Raw genomic sequence first — 18495 nt, forward strand, 5'->3', positions numbered from 1 at the left:
TATATTTAAGTCAGTGTAACTACTGAGGTTGAATGCTTACATTCACATAGCTTGATCTACTTCCATTTATTCTGTGGGAATGGATATGTATTCGTTGAACTCATTAGAACATTATTCAATTGGTATTTCTTGGGAATTCATCTTATTTTAGTTAGGACTTGAATGTTAAAGTGAATTTTTTTTTGTTGTTTTTGTTGTTATTAATTCTCATCTGAGGATATTTTTCCATTGATTTTAGAGAGTGGCAGAGAGAGGGAGAGGCAGAGAGAGAGAAATATTGATGTGAGAAAGACCCATCAATTGGTTGCCTCCGCACACGCTCCCTGACCAGGGCCAGGGATCAAGCCTGCAACCGTGGTATGTATCCTTCACCGGAATTAAAACCAGGACCTGGGCTGATGCTCTATCTTCTAAGCCAAACCGGCTAGGGAAAGTGAATATTGTTTTATATTTCATGTTCTTGAAATAGAAATATGTCACTGTATGATAACAGAAAGAAACTACTAGCCGCCAAGGATATAAATTTAAAAATTTAAATCTCCATTTTATTTATAGTTAATATTTATTCTAGACGTGTGCTGCTTTCTTTAGGCTTCACTCTTGGATCTGAAAGAGCATGCTTCTTCCCTGGCTTCCTCAGGACTGAAAAAGGACTCACGCCTAAAGACACTAGAGATTGCTTTGGAACAGAAGAAGGAGGAATGTCTGAAAATGGAATCACAGTTGAAAAAGGTTCAAGAAAAATTTTCCATTTTCTGGCTTTGCTTTTAATAAGAACATAGCAGAAAACTCTACAATGTGCGTATGTAATAACTTACCAGTGGAGTGATAATCCCCTAAAGTTCAAAATGCCATTTATACCTTGATTAATTATCTTAGAACTAGTGGCCTGGTGCACAAAATTCGTGCGCATTAAAAGGGAATTAATTAGAGGAAATATTTTAATATTGCTACTTGCCCTTTGTCTATAATAGAAGTGTCAGAGATGAAAGAAAATTAGTAAAATGTATATGAAAATCTCCCTCCTGTCAGAGTCTGGGGCATGCTTCGAGACCCAGAGTCAAGTCCCTGCCCACTGTGCATGCCTCAAAATCATGCGAGACCCAGACCTGGCCGGCCCCACCCCCGTCAAGCCCCGCAGGGTGGGGAGCGCAGCCTCAGGTCCCCCGTCAAGCCCTGCTGGGCGAGGGGCGCAGCCTCAGGCCCCCTGTCAAGCCCCGCTGGGTGGGGGGTGTGGCCTCAGGTCCCCCAGCTGGGGTGGGGGGCACGGCCTCAGGTACCCCGTCAATCCCCACTGGGCGGGGGTGGGGGGGCGCACGGCGGCCTCAGATCCCCTGGCCTGGTGCTGGGCAGGGGGCACGGCCTCCGGTCCCCTGGCCCCAGCGAGGGTGTGATGACCATTTGCGTATTAGCTCTTTATTATATAGGATTCTTACCCTATTTTATTTTACTTTTAAGAATCCACAAGCTTTTAGAAAATTGACAGTTCAGAAGAAAATTAAAATATGCAGCTTCCTTATGGATGAAATATAAGGCCACAATGTAATAATCTCAGTTATCTGATATTTTTCTTCCATTGGCATTAAGTTTTCTAGAAGATACTTAACAGTGAGAGTTACTCACACTGGTGAATTTAGGATATCATTTCTTTGTTTTTTGCCTCTCTAATATTTTATGGCAGTTTTATAGTTTTCAAAGCACTTTCCTACTTATTATCTTTGAGCTATCAACTCTGTGAGAACTGAAACTGAGACTTTTGACCAGTTACAGTAGCTGTGTCCAGTCATATGATCACTAATGAGAAAGGGGGTACAGCCTGCTCTTGAGATTTCAAGTTTTATAATCTTTTCATATTTTGGGTGTTTTCAACATAATATTTTCATAATGAATCATCATATAGGGTATACCAAAAAGTAAACTTAAATTCTAAAACTAATGAAAGGAAGAAAATTCAGTATCTTAAAGTTACTTTTGCACAAATAGGAAAGTACTTTTTTTGAGATTAAGGATTCTGTTTATAACCAATTCAGATTTGATAGTTGGTGTTGTTTTTTTCTCACTGAAAAGGTGGAGGTAATTTTTAATTTAATATCTTAATATTGAAGGTAAAGCTGTTAGATATCTTTAGGGTTAATAAAACTGAGTGACAACTATTAAGAACAATGTTTCATTATCATCCCAAACTTTCCTGTTTATGACAATCCCACATTTTATGTTTGTTTATTTATTTACTTATTTATTTTTATTATATTTTAATCCTCACCTGAGGATTTTTTTCCATTGATTTTTAGAGAGTGGAAGGGAGGGCGGAGGGGGAGAGAAATAGAAACATTGACATGAGAGAGACACGTTGATTACTTGCTTCCTGCATGTGCCTGACCAAGGGTAGGGATGGAACCTGCAACTCAGGTATATACCCTTGAAGGGGAATCAAACCAGCAACCCTTTGGTCTGAAGGCTGATGCTCCAACCTCTGAGCTAAACCGGATAGGGTTATTTCTTTCTCTTTAATCTTTTATCATGATGATTCTACAGCTGGTCATTTATATGATCTCTGATATTTTAGAGTTAATATTTAGGTTCATGAAAAAAAGTTATTTTTGGGTGACAGAAGTTGATGGCTTTTGCCAACTGCGACTTATTTTTTTTTTTTTTTAATTAAATCTTTATTGTTCAGATTATTACATTTGTTCCTTTTTTTTCCCCCCCCCATAACTCCCCTCCTCCCAGTTCCCGCCCTACCCTCCGCCCTCACTCCCCACCCACTGTCCTCATCCACAGGTGCACGATTTTTGTCCAGTATCTTCCCACATCTCCCACACCCCTTTCCCCCCCAAGAATAGTCAGTCCATTCCCTTTCTATGTCCCTGATTCTATTATAATCAACAGTTTATTCTGTTCATCAGATTATTTATTCACTTGATTCTTAGATTCACTTGTTGATAGATGCATATTTGTTGTTCATAATTTGTATCTTTACCTTTTTCTTCCTCTTCCTCTTCTTAAAGGATACCTTTCAGCATTTCATATAATCCTGGTTTGGTGATGATGAACTCCTTTAGCTTTTCCTTATCTGTGAAGCTCTTTATCTGACCTTCAATTCTGAATGATAGCTTTGCTGGATAAAGTAATCTTGGTTGTAGGTTCTTGGTATTCATCACTTTGAATATTTCTTGCCACTCCCTTCTGGCCTGCAAAGTTTCTGTTGAGAAATCAGCTGACAGTCGTATGGGTATTCCCTTGTAGGTAACTCGGTGTCTTTCTCTTGCTGTTTTTAAGATTCTCTCTTTATCTTTTGCTCTTGGCATTTTAATGATGATGTGTCTTGGTGTGGTCCTCTTTGGATTCCTTTTGTTTGGGGTTCTCCGCGCTTCTTGGACCTGTAAGTCCATTTCTTTCACCAGGTGGGGGAAGTTTTCTGTCATTATTTCTTCAAATAGGTTTTCAATATCTTGCTCTCTCTCATCTTCTGGCACCCCTATAATTCTGATGTTGGTACGCTTGAAGCTGTCCCAGAGGCTCCTTACACTATCCTCGCATTTTTGGATTCTTTTTTCATTTTGCTTTTCCGGTTGGGTGTTTTTTGCTTCCTCGCATTTCAAATCATTGACTTGATTCTTGCGCTCCTCTGGTCTGCTGTCGGGCGTCTGTATAATATTCGTTATTTCAGTCCGTGTGTGCTTAATTTCTAGTTGGTTCCCCAATATAAGATCGAGGGTCTTATTAGTTTTCGTGTAGATCTCATTAAGTTTATCGGCAGCTTCTAAACAGTTCTTGAGAGACCTTAAAAGTGTGGTTCTGAACTCTATTTCTTCCATTGACAATTTTGTCCTGTTTCTTTGTCTCCGCATTTTGTTATGCTTCCTTGGTGCACCCCCTAGTGGTCTTTGTTCGCAGTCCTATAGATAAATCTTGATTGTTGTAGCTAATTCCAGGGAGGATTTGACCTCCAGGCCAAGTGGCTATGAGATTCAGCTGTGTCAGCGGTGAGAGAACTTCTGTCCTCTAGGGAGGTGCTAATCTAGCCTTTGCCTGAGGCTATCTGGCAAATGCCTCTGTGCAGGGCTTGGGCAGGGCGGGTCGAACAGGATCAACAGGGTGGGCCGGAGAGAGCAGTTATGGCGGCTCTCAGTCCTGTCCCCAGGGGCTCTGCCTCTCTGAGTCCCAGCACCCGCTGCAAAGCTCGGAGAGAAAGCTGCACTCGCTCTGACCGAAGCCAGACAGTCCCGCTTCTCCCGCCTGAGTCTGGGTCCCTAAAGACTCGCCCGGATCTGGAGCTCAGAGTCTGCGACTCCCTCCCGATTGAAAACAACAACCGCGCCTCCGCCGCCAGCCCGCTCCGCGCACTCCGCACCTCAGAATTTGACTTCAGCACTGTGCCTCCTCTGAGTGTCCGTATGCGTTTCTCTTTCCTCCTAGTTGTAGGACTTCCACTCAGCCAGCGTTCCTGTGGTTCTGGGTGATGTCCCTTCCGTTTTTTGGTTTCACTTTTGAAGTAGTTGTTCAAAGCAGCAAACTCCGGCGTTAACCTATGCCGCCATCTTGGTTCTCTCCAACTGCGACTTATTATCTGTTTTTCTGCCCATGGCCATTTTCACTTCATATTTTCTCTTGATTCATTCTAGATGAGTGCTCCTTTTTTATTTTAATTAATTACTGATGCTTCCCTATTATACTGCGTCCACAATGCCCTACTTCAAGAAGGAGATTGCTATTGTAGTTTTCTATTTATTTTGTTGTTTGTTTTTTTAAAAATATTTTTATTGATTTTAAAGAGGAAAGGAGAGGGAGAGAAAGATAGAAACATCAATGATGAGAGAGAATCATTGATTGGCTGCCTTCTGCATGCCCCCTACTGGGGATCAAGCTGCAACCTGGGCATGTGCCCTGACCGGGAATCAAACTGTGACTTCCTGCATCATAGTTGATGCTCAGCCACTGAACCACACTGTCCAGCCTCTTTTTTGTTTGTTCTTCATGTCTTTTTTCATGTCTTTTCTGCCTTGTCTGTTTTAATTGAACATTTTATATGATTTTATTTCTTTCTTCTCTTAGCATATTTGTATTTCTTAAACAAAATGATTGCCCTATAATATACATTTTTGACTCTTTTTTCATCTTTATTGAGATAGAATTGACAAATAAAAATTATATATATTCAAGGTATACATGATGATTTGATATATGTATAACTGTGAAATGATTACCCCAATAAGCTAGTTAACATATCCATCATCATTTATATTTACCTTTTTATGTGTGGTGAGAACACTTTTTTCTTTTTAATAAAAGAGATTAATTGACTTATAACACCAGTGAAGCTGTCTGGCTCTGTACTTTTTTTTGGGAGGTTCATGTTTATTGATTCACTTTCCTTACTAGTAAGCAGTCTATTTAGATTTTCTACTTCATTGTTCAGTTTTGGAAGGTTGTATGTTTATAGAAATTCATTCATTTCCTCTTAGTTGTCTAATTTGTTGGTGTATAATTTTACTAGTAGTCTTATATGATCTTTCGTATTTCTGTAGTACCACTTGTAACTTCTTTTATTCTACTTATTTGAATGTTCTCTCTTTTTTTCTTGACTAGTCTAGCTAAAGTTTCATCTATTTTGTTTATATTTTCAAAGAACCAGCTCTTATCTTAATTGATCTTTCCTATTGTCTTTTTAGTTTTTATTTTTCTTATTTTTTTATCCGATCTTTATTTCCTTCCTTCTTTTAACTTTGGGTTTTGTTTGTTCTTCTTTTTCTAGTTCCTTGAGGTGTAAAGGTTGATTTATCTATGTAATATTTAAGCAGAGAAAAACTTTATAAATTGAAGACTAGCTATTAGATGTTTGATAATATCTTATTGATATATAGATAGTTCTTTGGGGCATGGTTTGTCCACCACATTGTATGTATATCTGATAGAATTTGAACACTTTCTTTGTAGGCACATGAGGCAACATTGGAAGCCAGAGCTAGTCCAGAGATGAGTGACCGAATACAGCGATTGGAGAGAGAGATTGCCAGGTACAAAGATGAATCTAGCAAGGCCCAGGCAGAAGTTGACCGCCTCTTGGAAATCTTGAAGGAGGTGGAAAACGAGAAGAATGACAAAGATAAAAAGATCGCTGAGTTGGAAAGGTAAGTAAAGGGAAGCTGAATAGGGTTTCACTTTTTCGAAAAGCTAAAGTATGGTTTTAAAAACTTAAATATTTTTGAGGGCATGCTCTTTAGTATATCTGGTTCTCTGAATGTAGGTTCATGAGTGCTTGATGTTACTTTATTATCCACTTTTTTCTAAGTCAGTGTAAATTCATTGTTGTAGTCTCTAAAAGGCAACACAGAATGGGAATAAATTGGGAAGCCATGGATGTCATCATTATTGGTTAGAAAGAAAGCATTCATTGATTAAGAAATTAAAATTTCTACTGGTTAATCAAGAGAGTACAAAAAGCCACTTCTTAATTATTTATCTATGTAAAGAACAGATGAGCCTCAAGTTCAAGGAGTTAATACTTTTTCATTGGTTCAGACCTGTATGTTGAGCTGATGTTCCTTTGGGCTATGCATTTTTCAACTTTTACAATTTGTATTGTAGAAAAGCAGGCTATTACATATATCAGTGCATAGACCACATTTTGAAGGCAGTTTAGGAGATTTGGATATGATATTTATGAGCTCTGACTTTGAATTCTTCAAAACATGCTGTGTTTGAACAGATCTAGTCAGACAGTTCTCTTGGAATTGTTTTTGTCTTTTTTTCTTTCATTGGGGTGTATTATACTAGAGATTAAGCATATGCCTTTTGACCTCTTCTTTTACACCTACCACATATTTAACATAAATTCACAAGTTTGTAGAAGCAGTTCTTCCAGTGGAACTTCATTAATCGCCCATACTCTTCTGAACAGAGAGACTGACAGTGACAGAATGAAGTCACTAATCTGTATGGCTCTTTGGAGCCTGATTCTTAGAAATATTTTTATTTTTATTTTCTTGAAGGTTGGGAAGTATTAGACTATTTTCACAAGTTATTTATTAAGTTGTAAATTTTTGGATTAGTGGTAGACCTGATATTTTCCTCTAGAAGTTATTATTTCTCTTATTCTGTATCCATAGAAGTTTGATTTATTTCAAGAAACTAAAAAAACACAGTTCAACCCTCACAGTTTTCTTTCACTATTCTGAAAGTGATAACATGGGCTGATTACCCATTCACTTGTTTTCTCTTATCTTGATATTAATTTATATTTTCTTGTTCTAATAAGACAAATGGGTAAATTCTTTACATCAGAATTAACAATGACTAGATTCTCAAGATTAGATTATGTGCGTTTTTGTGTCTTCCTTCATTTTTGCACTGTATCTCTTTTCCCCACAGTACACATGTATACGTGTACACACACACACACACACACACACACACACACAGCCCTTACATACTCTTCCGAATACATGGCTCCCTTTGCTTTTGTGTTGACCCGAAATCAGCAACAATAATGCATAGATTTTAAAATATGATACTTTTGAAAGATTAGTGAGTTCTCACTATTTCAGAAAGGAAATTCCTTGATAAAGTTATAATCTTGGGTTTGATTTCTTGTATTGAAAATCTATGTTGAAATTATTGCTTGCTTGAAAAACATTTCAATTTATTGTAAACTCAGTAATGATTTTGGGGAGATGTACATAATTTGAACAAGAGTAAGAAATAGGATTAAGTCTATATTTGATATCCAAAGCACACCAAATAGCTGTATTTATCACATTTTGAGAGTCATAAATTAATCTCTTTTTTCCCATGGAATGTAATATACAGTTGATGAATAACAGTCATGCAAGGTTGTAATTTTGTTTTAGGATTTGACACAAAGTTTCTTGGCTAACACCCGAAAAAAGAAACAATTTTTAAAACTCATGTTTTGCTTATTGGCTTTGTTATTTGTTACTGAGCAACATTTGTTACTGAGTTTAAGATAGAAGTAATCAGTTAAGGACAGTTGGGATTATATAATGCTTTTTGTTGCCAGATTTAGTACCAAGGTACATGTGTGTGACTGCTGTGTCTCTCACTATTTGCTTCTTGTGTTGCCATTCCACTACATCCTGTGTGTGGTATCTGTGGCCCCATAATTTATAATTTGAGTCTCTTCACCTTTCTTTTGATTTATCTTATCATGATCCTATTCCATTGGGGTTTTGGTATCTACATGTTTATATGTTTGTTCCCTTTTGACCATGCTGTTTCTCAGAAAGCCAGTCTCCCACATTTCTGTCCTTGCACCATCAGGGGCGTTTGTTTGGGATTCCTGGGAAAGTGAGTGTTACATAAGGCTACAATTCTGTACTAGCTGAATTGCTACTGTTATTGTTGCTACTGCTGGGGCTTGCTGGGGATTTTGCTTGATCAGAGTTAAAGAATAGCCAGTTATATGTCAAGTTGAACTGTACTTCTTAGGTACATTGTTTGTGCATTAAGTGTATGTTTCGCTGGTAAGATTATAATATTGTTGGCTATAATTTTTCTAGTCTTTTTTTTTTTTCTAGTCCATCTTTTATGTGGGTGTCCTTATGCTGGAATGCCCTTTAAATCCCTGTAGCTGGTGCAACTATGTGCTGCACTGTAATTCAGGATGTAGAATTTATTTCTGAAGAGTGTTCAGCAATTTTGAACAATAATAGATACAGAGGCAGAGCTGCCTCAAACAGATTGTCAAACTGCAGCGGGAAGGCCGGGGAGGGTTGGGGGGCAGGAGGGAGGGGGGTAAGAGATCAACCTAAGGACTTGTATGCATGCATATAAGCATAACCAATGGACATAAGACACTGGGGGATAGGGGAGGCTAGGGGACTGTCAAGGGCAGGGGGAAAAAAAGGACACATATGTAATACCCTTTGTAATACTTTAAGCAATAAAAAAAAAATTAAAAAAAAAAGAGTGTTCAGCAACCTTCTAAGTGCAAAATTAAGGCAGACTGTTATTATTATTGAACTAAAGGAAATTTTTAGTATTTTTTAAAAATTTCTTAGTACTTCTTATGTAAGGCTATCCAATATTAAAAGGTTTAGACTACATCATGAAGAATTCTCAGACTTATTTGTGGTCTTGACAAAAACAGTAGTCCCTTACATTGCTCTTATAGTAGTTCCTGTCAGAGATGAGTTAGTGCTGTATCACTGTCTTGACCTATTACAATTTTAAATATATATATATATATATATATATATATATATATATATATATATATATATATTTGATTTCAGAAAGGAAGGAAGAGAGAGAGAGAGAGAGAGAGATAGAAACATCAATGATGAGAGAGAATCATTGATTGACTACCTGCTGCACACCCCCTACTGGGGATCAAGCCTGCAACCCAGGTATATGCCCTTGACTGGAATCAAATCCGGGACCCCCTCAGTCCGCTGGCCGACGCTCTATCCACTGAGCCAAACCAGCTAGGGCCTACTGCAATTTTAGAAAGAGGGTTATATAAGTCCACCCATACATCTGTAAATATAAAATATATTTTCCAATTAAATCTAAGAAGTACTGCTTCTAAATTCCCATACTATGATGTATATCACTTTGATTTCAACTAGAGAGGTAGAACTAGTAGAAGAAATATATACATACATACATACATACATATGATGTACACTATATACAGTATATGTTTATTACAAAGAATTGTAGTGTATACATGTATGTGTACTTATACATATGTCTATTTATGTATATACTAGAGGCTGGTTGCATGAAATTCATGCACTGGCGGGGGTGGGTTTCCCTCAGCCTGTCCTGTGCCCTCTTGCAGTCTGGGACCCCTCGGGGGATGTCTGACTGCCAGCTTAGGCAGTTGGACATCCTTCTTGCAGTCCAGAAACCCTCGCTCCTTACTGCCTGCCTGTTGGCTCCTTACCGCTTGGCTCACTGCTCCTTAGCACTGCCACAGAGGCGGGAGAGGCTCCCGCCACTGCTGCTGTGCTTGCCAGCTGTGAGCCCAGCTTCTGGCTGAGTGGCGCTCCCCCTGTGGGAGCACACTGACCACCAGGGGTCAGCTCCTGCATTGAGTGTCTGCCCCTTGTTGGTCAGTTTGCATCTTGTTCCCCCATAAAGATTGCTTAGGCTTTTATTATATAGATACTAGAGGCCCAGTGCATGAAATTTGTGCACAGAGGGGGGGGGCAGTTCTCTCAGCCCAGCCTGCACCCTCTCCAATCGGGGACCCCTTGGGGTTGCTCGACTGGTTATCTTAGCTTTGTTTAAAACCTTGGGGGTGATCATAGTAGGTACAGTATCTAGATTTGGGGTTTAACAGTATAAGGTGAATGAGGGAGGAATTTAAATTCCTGAAGTTGGGCTTCCTGTTGGTAAGTTGAAAATTGCACCTCCGCCCACCCCACCTCCTCAGGGAACTCGGGTAGTCAGACCCTTGGTCTGAGGATTGCAGACTCATGTTCATAGAGGATAGGAGGCCCAGGCCCTGTCAAAGTGTGATAGGAGGTAGGGCTAAAGGTCCCTATGGAATCCATCTCAGCCCCTGCCATCAGGCTTTGCAATTGTTGGGCTGGTACTGGATGTGAGGTACACTGACTTCCTGCAGAGGACTCAGGGCAGTGAGGCCCTGATCTGAGGAGCCGGCCTTGGGTCAACAGAGGGAGGATCCCGGGACCTGCCAGGATTCAAGGTGAGGAACATGAGGGAGAAGAGAGGGACCCTGGACCCTAGAACAGAATCATCCCACCCAGGGCGGGATGACACCAACAGGCGATTTTTTTTTTAAGGGATCCGTGGTTTAATCGCGGTCTATGGGTTCCAGAAGAGGACAGAGAGAGAAGTAGATGCAAAAGCCAAGTCAGTACCTTAGCATGTTATTGATTGCACTTGGGGAGGGATTTGTCCCAGGAAAGTCTGTGTGTCCCTCAGGAGAGAAAGAAGCAGCAGGGCTGCCTACAGGGTAGTCTCAGGCTCCCCAGGGGTGCAGGCTCCTGGAGCGGGTTGGCTGCCTTCTGTCCGCTTCCCGGGGTGCAGCCTGGGTGCTGGGCGCTGGTGCGGGTGGCTTGGGCTCAGCACGGCCCCAGGAACTCGCGTCCCTCCGTCCCTTCTGGGGCTGGCACCTCCTGGCTGGTTCAGGAGCCAGTGCCCGCAGTTCCCCTCCAGACGTGACGGCCCTAGGCTATTATTAGTATACACACCACACACACACACACACACACAGAAATTTATTACAAGTAGTTGTCTTGCATTATTGTCGGGGGCTGGCTCAGCAAGTATGAAATCTGTCAGGAAGAGATCGCTGGTAAGATAAAACTCCCATGGCCATGGGCCAAAATTGTGGTCCACAGGCAGAATTTTTTTCTCTCTTAGAGAACCCTCAGCACTGCTTTTAGTGCCTTCCTAAGGATTCAGTTAAGCCCACTCCGATGATCTGGGATAATATCATTTACTTAAATAGATTACAGGCTTTAATTATATGTGCAAAATACCACCACAGCAACACACAGATTTGTGTTTAAATAACTGGGCCTTGTAGCCCAGCAAAGTTGACACTTCAAGAAAGCCATCACCAGTGGTTCTGAATAGTCTTTACAGATCCATTTAAGGAAAACAACAACAATAAAAACAAACAAGTAGAACTTGACATGTTCTCATATAACTAGATCAATTCGGATTAGCTTCAGGAACCCTGAATGTAATTGAAAATTTCTAAAGTGAGCATATGAGAGGCTTTTTTTAAAAAAAAGATTCATAATGAATGGGCTTTTCTTTGGCATAATGTTTAACATATTTAGTAATGTACTAACATTCTGATAGAATTCTGATATTAACATCTTTTCAGACTCCTGAAAGAATTGTTCCTTGTCTGCGTTGTCACTCATGCTATGGCATAGTATACTGGAAGAATTGTTCCCCATGCCATATATTGGGTTTTGCTTTATAATACAGAGAAATTAATGAAACCACAGAGTTTGGTATTTGCAGCAGAAACCCTCCCTTCACTCTAATATGAGGGTTACTTAGGTTAGATTCAATTTAACATTCAAAAACTTTTACATGTAGAGAATGGCAATCATCTTCTCATTTTCATATAATGTAGGTATCAAGGATTGCCTTTGGTTTATCGAAGTTAGGATTTTTCATTGATCTAAAGAATAGAATCGTTTATTTTATAACCTAACTAATTGCTAGAAAATAGGGATTTACTGTGTTCCCCAAACTGTGGGAATATAAAAACTAGGATTTTAATGAATATACTAGTAGGTTTTATATTGGGGTGATTTAAAATTTGGCAGAGGGATTAGCAGTGAGAAGAAAGGACACACTTTCTTGTATATCCTTTAATCTTTGAAAGCCTTGAAGTTCTTTTTATTCCTCATTCCTTTTGCTTGGCTATCCTCCCTTTAAATATGCATCTCTAAAAACACCAGTATTGTTATGATTTTTAGTTATCAAGCTCTTGAAAATACCTAATTTGTGAGTTTAGTTTTTCTCTCCATAACCCACTCTCTTTTCAGTCATAAAGTATACCCTTTCTTTTTTCATTAAATAAATAATTTCTTACAGAGGCTCTTATTTGCTGGTGACTGTTCTGGGCTCTGTGGACACAACAAGGAACAAAACAGATAAAAATCTTTGCCTTTATGGAGTTTATAATCTAGTTGAGAGTGAATGGACAATAAAAACTAAAGATGTAATTGTCAATGGGTGGTGAATATCATGGGAAATACAATGCAGAGTAAGGATATGGAGTGTGAGGATTTGAGTGGTTGCTATATTTATGAGGTGGGCAGGAGAGACCTCTGATATGGTGATATTTGAGTAGACACTTCAAAGAGGGGTTCTTTTCTTTAGAAGTCCTCAGAATTCCTTAAAGAAACTTACTTTATTGAGGTATAAGTTACACACAATAACTTTGTGTGTAACTTATTTTTTTGAGATTTGACAAACATAAATCTGTGCAACCACCACTGCTACATTTCCTTCACCCTCAACAGTTCCCTCATATCCCTTTGCAGCAAATGTCTTCCCATCCCTAGCCCCAGCGACCTCAGAGCTAAGAAACACCTTTTAAATTCACTTCATACGTTATACTTTAGCCCCTCATTTTGCCTTAACTTTTAGTTTTCTGCTTTCCTTTTTTTGTTGTTGTTTGGAGTTGGGAATAAATGAACACAACCCCAAGTTTTATAGTTTCCTTCACTCACAGCTCCAGGAGTGGATCCTGGTTCATTTAGTCAGTCAGTGTAATAGCATTCTCTTTCCCATTGAGCACATAATCCATTAAAGTGACTTGGGAAAACTACAGAAAGGCTTCTGGGGAATGATGTTTTAATAAAGAAGACTTTCAAGAAGAAAGGTGGCCTTTGTTTCGATATTATCATGACTGGATGTGATGACTAGAACTGCTGGCGCTACCCTTCGATCAACCTAAGATGAAGCCAGCAGGCAGAGGGTGAGAGGGAAACCAAAGAAGCAGAGCCAGAACCCTAATGGGCTGTTCCTAAAACTAGACTTTTTGTTATGTGAGGTAGTACATTTTCTTATAGTTTAAACATTTTGAAACAGTATTTTCTGTTATTTGCATTCAAACCATTAACAGCTATTTACAAACTTTCTCTCTCTCTCTCTCTCTCTTTCTCTCTCTCTCTTTCTCTCTCATCCCCCCCCCCCCCTTCTTCTGATAAGAACTGAATGTGTTACAGCAGAGGCAGTAGGGGCCTGACCAAGGTCAGGGCTCTTTGTCTACCTAATACCTTATGAATAAAAAAATAACTTCCTCACTGTTTGACTTAATTCTCAAATCAAGAATGATACTCTTGCTATGCCTATTTTGGTTCTTTTAAAATTGGCAGTAATTTGAGGGTACCAGTTAAAGCCATCATAAATTATTCTGCTATGCCATTATTTTCAGATATCCCCACATTTCCATCCTACTTTTCCTTGTTTTAATCTTGTCTTCCCCATTTTATTCCAACCCAAATGCCTGGAAAAGATCTCATTCTGTCACTTTTTGAAAGGGGCATTATAGAGCAGATTTTTGCCCCTAGTTAGGCAAATAATTTAAAGGGGAATATATTTTGAATTTTTAAAAATAAATTTATATTGTGGCAGAGGTGGCCACATTTAACCTTGAAATGTGGACATTATTCTTACTGCATTTGGATTCAATGAACAATTCTTTTTCTGTCCTTTAGTAGAAACATTAAAGAGCAAATTGACACTTATTTTAGGTGGAGTTTTCCTGTAGGAACAAACTAGGGACACTAGCTTCATGTTTCATTTGTTATGTATCAGGTAGATCTTATCTTCCTAAGAAAGGTGCCCCCACTTTTTAGTGTAATTTCTTTAATAGTATTTATAGTTGTGCATTTAAGCTACCCCTTCTTGCATCATGACTTTTTTGTTTGTTTTTGGAAAGGATTCTTATATGGATTTTAAACATAAAGATAAGGAGGTGAGGCCAGAGTTTAAATGACTGGTTCTATATTAAATACGTAGTAGGTAGGTGGTAATAGACTTGTGGTTAAGAATTGCAGAGTCTGTTCTCTTCTACCGTTTCTCCCTTTGTTCAGTTTTAATTAATGAGCCCACTTCCTAGAAGGGGAGGGAAAAGACAGATGATGCAGAGGCTGTTCCCTTGAGAATGTTGATGAGGCTTTTTCCCCCCCCGCACATGCTGGAATGCCCTCTTGTAGCACAGACACTTTCAGACTGGCACGTGGGTTGCTTTGCTGGCCAGGTGCCAGTTTTTCCACATGTCTGACTCTTAGACCCTTTATTAGTCTGGACTCAGTAAAGAGATACTTCTGGCTCCAGATTTCTAAGACTCCCACAAAGAGCAGCTATTGTCATTTCCTTTGTAAATGATGCTTGCAGAGGCATTCTTCTACAGCTCGTCCAGGACTAGAAATTTCAGTGACGAGGTTTCAATTCAAAGTCTGGTTGAGCTCTCCTGGAGAGTAATACTTAACAGTACCCAATTAATATGTGCCCCAAGATACAGGATTATCATGGAAAAGGGGGTTCTTGTTCAACTTTAGACTCTTAAGTCTGATCTTTTAATTTTTGAGACCAATATTAAATGATAATAGCTTGAGAGTTTGATTGAAAGGCTAGTAGATAATTTTGGATCCTAGACTGCTAATTTCAGTTCCTTGAACTCTAGTGTAGATAGAGATACAAAATGGAAAGGGAAAGCGTAGGATATTGTATTGCTGCTGTGACTATTCTGAGGAAGGCAAGAGAACCAAGATCAATTTTGTTATTCATTCACATAGTATACTAGAGGCCCAGTGCACGAGATTTGTGCACTGGGGATGGGAGTGGGGGTCCCTCAGCCTGTTCTGCACCCTTTCACAGTCTGGGACCCCTTGGGGGATGTCTGCCGGGGGATCGGGCCTAAGCTGGCAGTCAGTCATCTCTCTGGTAATCCTGGACCCCTTGCACCTTACCGCCTGCCTGCAGTGCTCCCACCACTGCTACCACTGGGCTCGCCGGCCGGCCGTGAGCCCGGCTTCTGGCTGAGTAGTGCTTCCCCTGTGGGAGCGCACTGACCACTGGGGGCAGCTCCTGCATTGAGCCCCCTGGTGGTCATTGTGCATCATATTGACCGGTCGTTCCTGCATTTGGTCAATTTGCATATTATGTTTTTATTATATAGGATAAATACACACATTCTTGGTCTAGTCATATAAGCATAATGAAGGGAACTTAATTTTTCTGTTTTGTGATGGTTAATGTTATTTTCTTCACTAACCATCTTTTCCAGACCTCACCTAAAACTGTTTGTTCTAGGCTTTTACATCATGATTAAACATACATTTTTGTGGACTAGCAAGAAAACCTAACCTGTACTTACAATATTGTTTCCAAGGGAACTATATTCTGATTTATAAACAAGTGACTTATAAGTGGTTTATGATGTATTCATAAGATTTAGAGCTACTTAGTTGAGTATTTTTTAAAGCAAGAATGTCCCTAGTTTGTTTAGGATTTAGGCCCCTTGTAGTTAGCCCCTGAATAAATGGTCTGAACTGCTTAAAGCAGTAACTTTTAACCTTATTTTCGTAAGTGACAGGAATCTGTACTTTTGTAGGTCAAGATCTAATGAACTGTGTTAAACACAAAGAATGGGGCTTTTTTCTTATCATGCCAGGAGTGAGATTTAATTCAGGGTATTATTTGCATGCAAGTATGTGTAAGAGAAAGAACTTTTCTGGTGGTAGTTGCAGAAATTAGGGAAGATAGTTGCTAGGCTTGGACCTCATAGCTCAAGTGTATGGCTTCTTCATTTTTTAATTTATTTTTTTAAAGATTACTGGATACTCTGGTTTCTTTTCAAATCGCATAAATCTTTCGCCTTTTACTAAAGATTACTGGTCTGAAATTTTATGTAGTGAAAACGAAGTTATTTTTATTTTTTTTTATAAGTATTCTAAAATGTGTTGGCAAACTTGAAGTAGTTTGCAGGATGATATTTCCAGAATTTGGTTTGATAGTAGAATTAACTCTCTGTTTTCTTAAAAAATGGACCTCAAAGTTAGAAGATGAATGCTATTTTCTAATTTGTTTATTCTTATTCTTTTCTCTTTGACTAAATTTTTCTTTCCCCTTAATTATTTGAGAGAACCTCCTTTTAACTGTTATCTTTTAAAAAATTTTCTTTTCTTTATTGATTAAGGTATTACATATGTGTCCTTATCCACCACTTGCCCACTCCACCCTAACTGTTAACCTTTTTGAGGAGAAAATTTAACTGATCTCACTTAGGTAGTATTTTTTTTTTCTTTATTTGTGCTTTTCCTGTAGTATCTATCACATTCTGTCCTGTGACTACACATTATTGAGGGCTCAATAAACATATATGATACAACATAGAGACAGAACTACTTTATTTCACCATCTAATCATCTCGCATTTCTTCCCTTTTCCTTCCCATTGCCTGCCATATTCAGACCTTCCATCTAACAGATGGAGATTTAATAGTCCTTTATACACTTACTAAAGGCCTGGTGCATGAAATTCGTTCACAGACGGGTGGGTGGGTGTCCCTCAGCCCAGCCTGCACCTTCTCCAATCTGGAACCCCTCTAGGGATGTCCGACTGCCCGTTTAGGCATGATCTCACAATCCAGGACTGCTGGCTCCCAGCCGCTCGCCTGTCTGTCTGCCTGCCTGATTGCCCCTAACCGCTTCTCTCTGCCAGCCTGATCACCCCCTAACCACTCCTCTGCCAGCCCGATTGCCCCTAACTGCCCTTCCCTGCTGGCCTTGTCGTCCCTAACTGCTCTCCCCTGCCGGCTTGTCGCCCCCAACTGCCCTCCCCTGCCTGCCTGGTCACCCCTAACTTCCCTCCCTTGCCAGCCTGGTCGCCCCTAACTGCCCTCTCCTGCCAGCCCTATTGCCCCTAACTGCCCTACTCTGCAGGCCTGGTCGCCCCTAACTGTCCTCCCCTGCAGGCCTGGTCGCCCCTAACTGTCCTCCCCTGCAGGCCTGGTTCCCCCCAACTGCCCTCCTCTGCCAGCCCGGTCACCCCTAACTGCCCTCCTCTGCAGGCCTGATTGCCCCCAACTGCCCTTTCTTTCAGGTCTGGTCCCTCCTAACTGCCCTCCCCTGCTGGCCATCTTGTGTCCACATGGGGATGGCCATCTTGTGTGTTGGAGTGATGTTCACTTTGCATATTACTCTTTTATTAGATAGGATTATACTGAAAATGTTATTATTTTTATATTCTTTTCTTCTCTCTGCTTGTAATATGTTTACAATTGTACATGTACTTTTCCTTCTGTAAAAGTTTAAATTCATAAGCTATAATGTTCTTTCTTTCTTTTTTTTTTTAATCCTCACTTGAGGATATTTTTTCATTGATTTTTAGAGAGGGAAAGACAGAGAGAAACATTGATGTGAGAAAAACACATCGATTGGTTGCCTCCTATACGAGCCCCAACCAGGGATTGGGCCGGGGAGGACCCTGCAACCAAGGTATGTGCCCTTGACCAGAATCGAACCTGGGACCCTTTAGTCTGAAGGCCAATGCTCTATCCACTAAGCCAAACCAGCTAGGGCATGCTATAATGTTCTTACAATTTAATATAATTCAGTGGGATTACTTTTCAATCTGCAGGATAAATAAAACAAAGATAATCATTTTCCTGTTTTGTCACAATGAAGTGCCAGTTTTAACTCTGAGTTTTACAGTTTAACATTTCTGGAACTGGGATACATGTATAAATAATGGCATGGCATAATTGGCTTGGTGTAGTTTTTTTTCTTTCTTGATGCATAAAGTAATGATACATCTTCTGTTCTTGGTAAATTGATATTAAAGGTGCATGCAAAGAGAGTGGATAAAATTCTTTCACTGAATGTGAGAGGGGAAGAAAGTATTTCCAGCCCGGCCAATGTGGCTCAATGGTTTAGTGTTGACCTATGGATCTGGAGGTCACAGTTCAATTCCCTGTCAGGACACATGCCTGGCTTTCAGGCTCGATCCCCAGTGTGGGGC

General features: G+C 39.8%; 1 protein-coding gene and 1 non-coding gene across 17 annotated transcripts in view; both read left to right on the top strand.

The window, feature by feature from the left end:
- The window catches only part of ERC1 (ELKS/RAB6-interacting/CAST family member 1), a 524562-nt gene that overhangs the window by 174161 nt on the left and 331906 nt on the right, over nt 1–18495 (top strand). For all 16 annotated transcript variants that reach the window (XM_059683946.1, XM_059683950.1, XM_059683955.1 and 13 more), the window contains 2 exons: nt 592–732; nt 5938–6131. In XM_059683946.1, coding sequence (XP_059539929.1) covers nt 592–732; nt 5938–6131 — 335 coding nt within the window. The remainder of the gene's footprint in view (nt 1–591; nt 733–5937; nt 6132–18495) is intronic.
- On the top strand, nt 16314–16424 carry LOC132228845 (U5 spliceosomal RNA). The gene has a single exon (XR_009451455.1). It is a non-coding gene; the product is annotated as a U5 spliceosomal RNA (small nuclear RNA).

The sequence above is a fragment of the Myotis daubentonii genome, chromosome 2 (genome assembly GCF_963259705.1).
Source record: "Myotis daubentonii chromosome 2, mMyoDau2.1, whole genome shotgun sequence".
NCBI classification, from domain to species: domain Eukaryota; kingdom Metazoa; phylum Chordata; class Mammalia; order Chiroptera; family Vespertilionidae; genus Myotis; species Myotis daubentonii.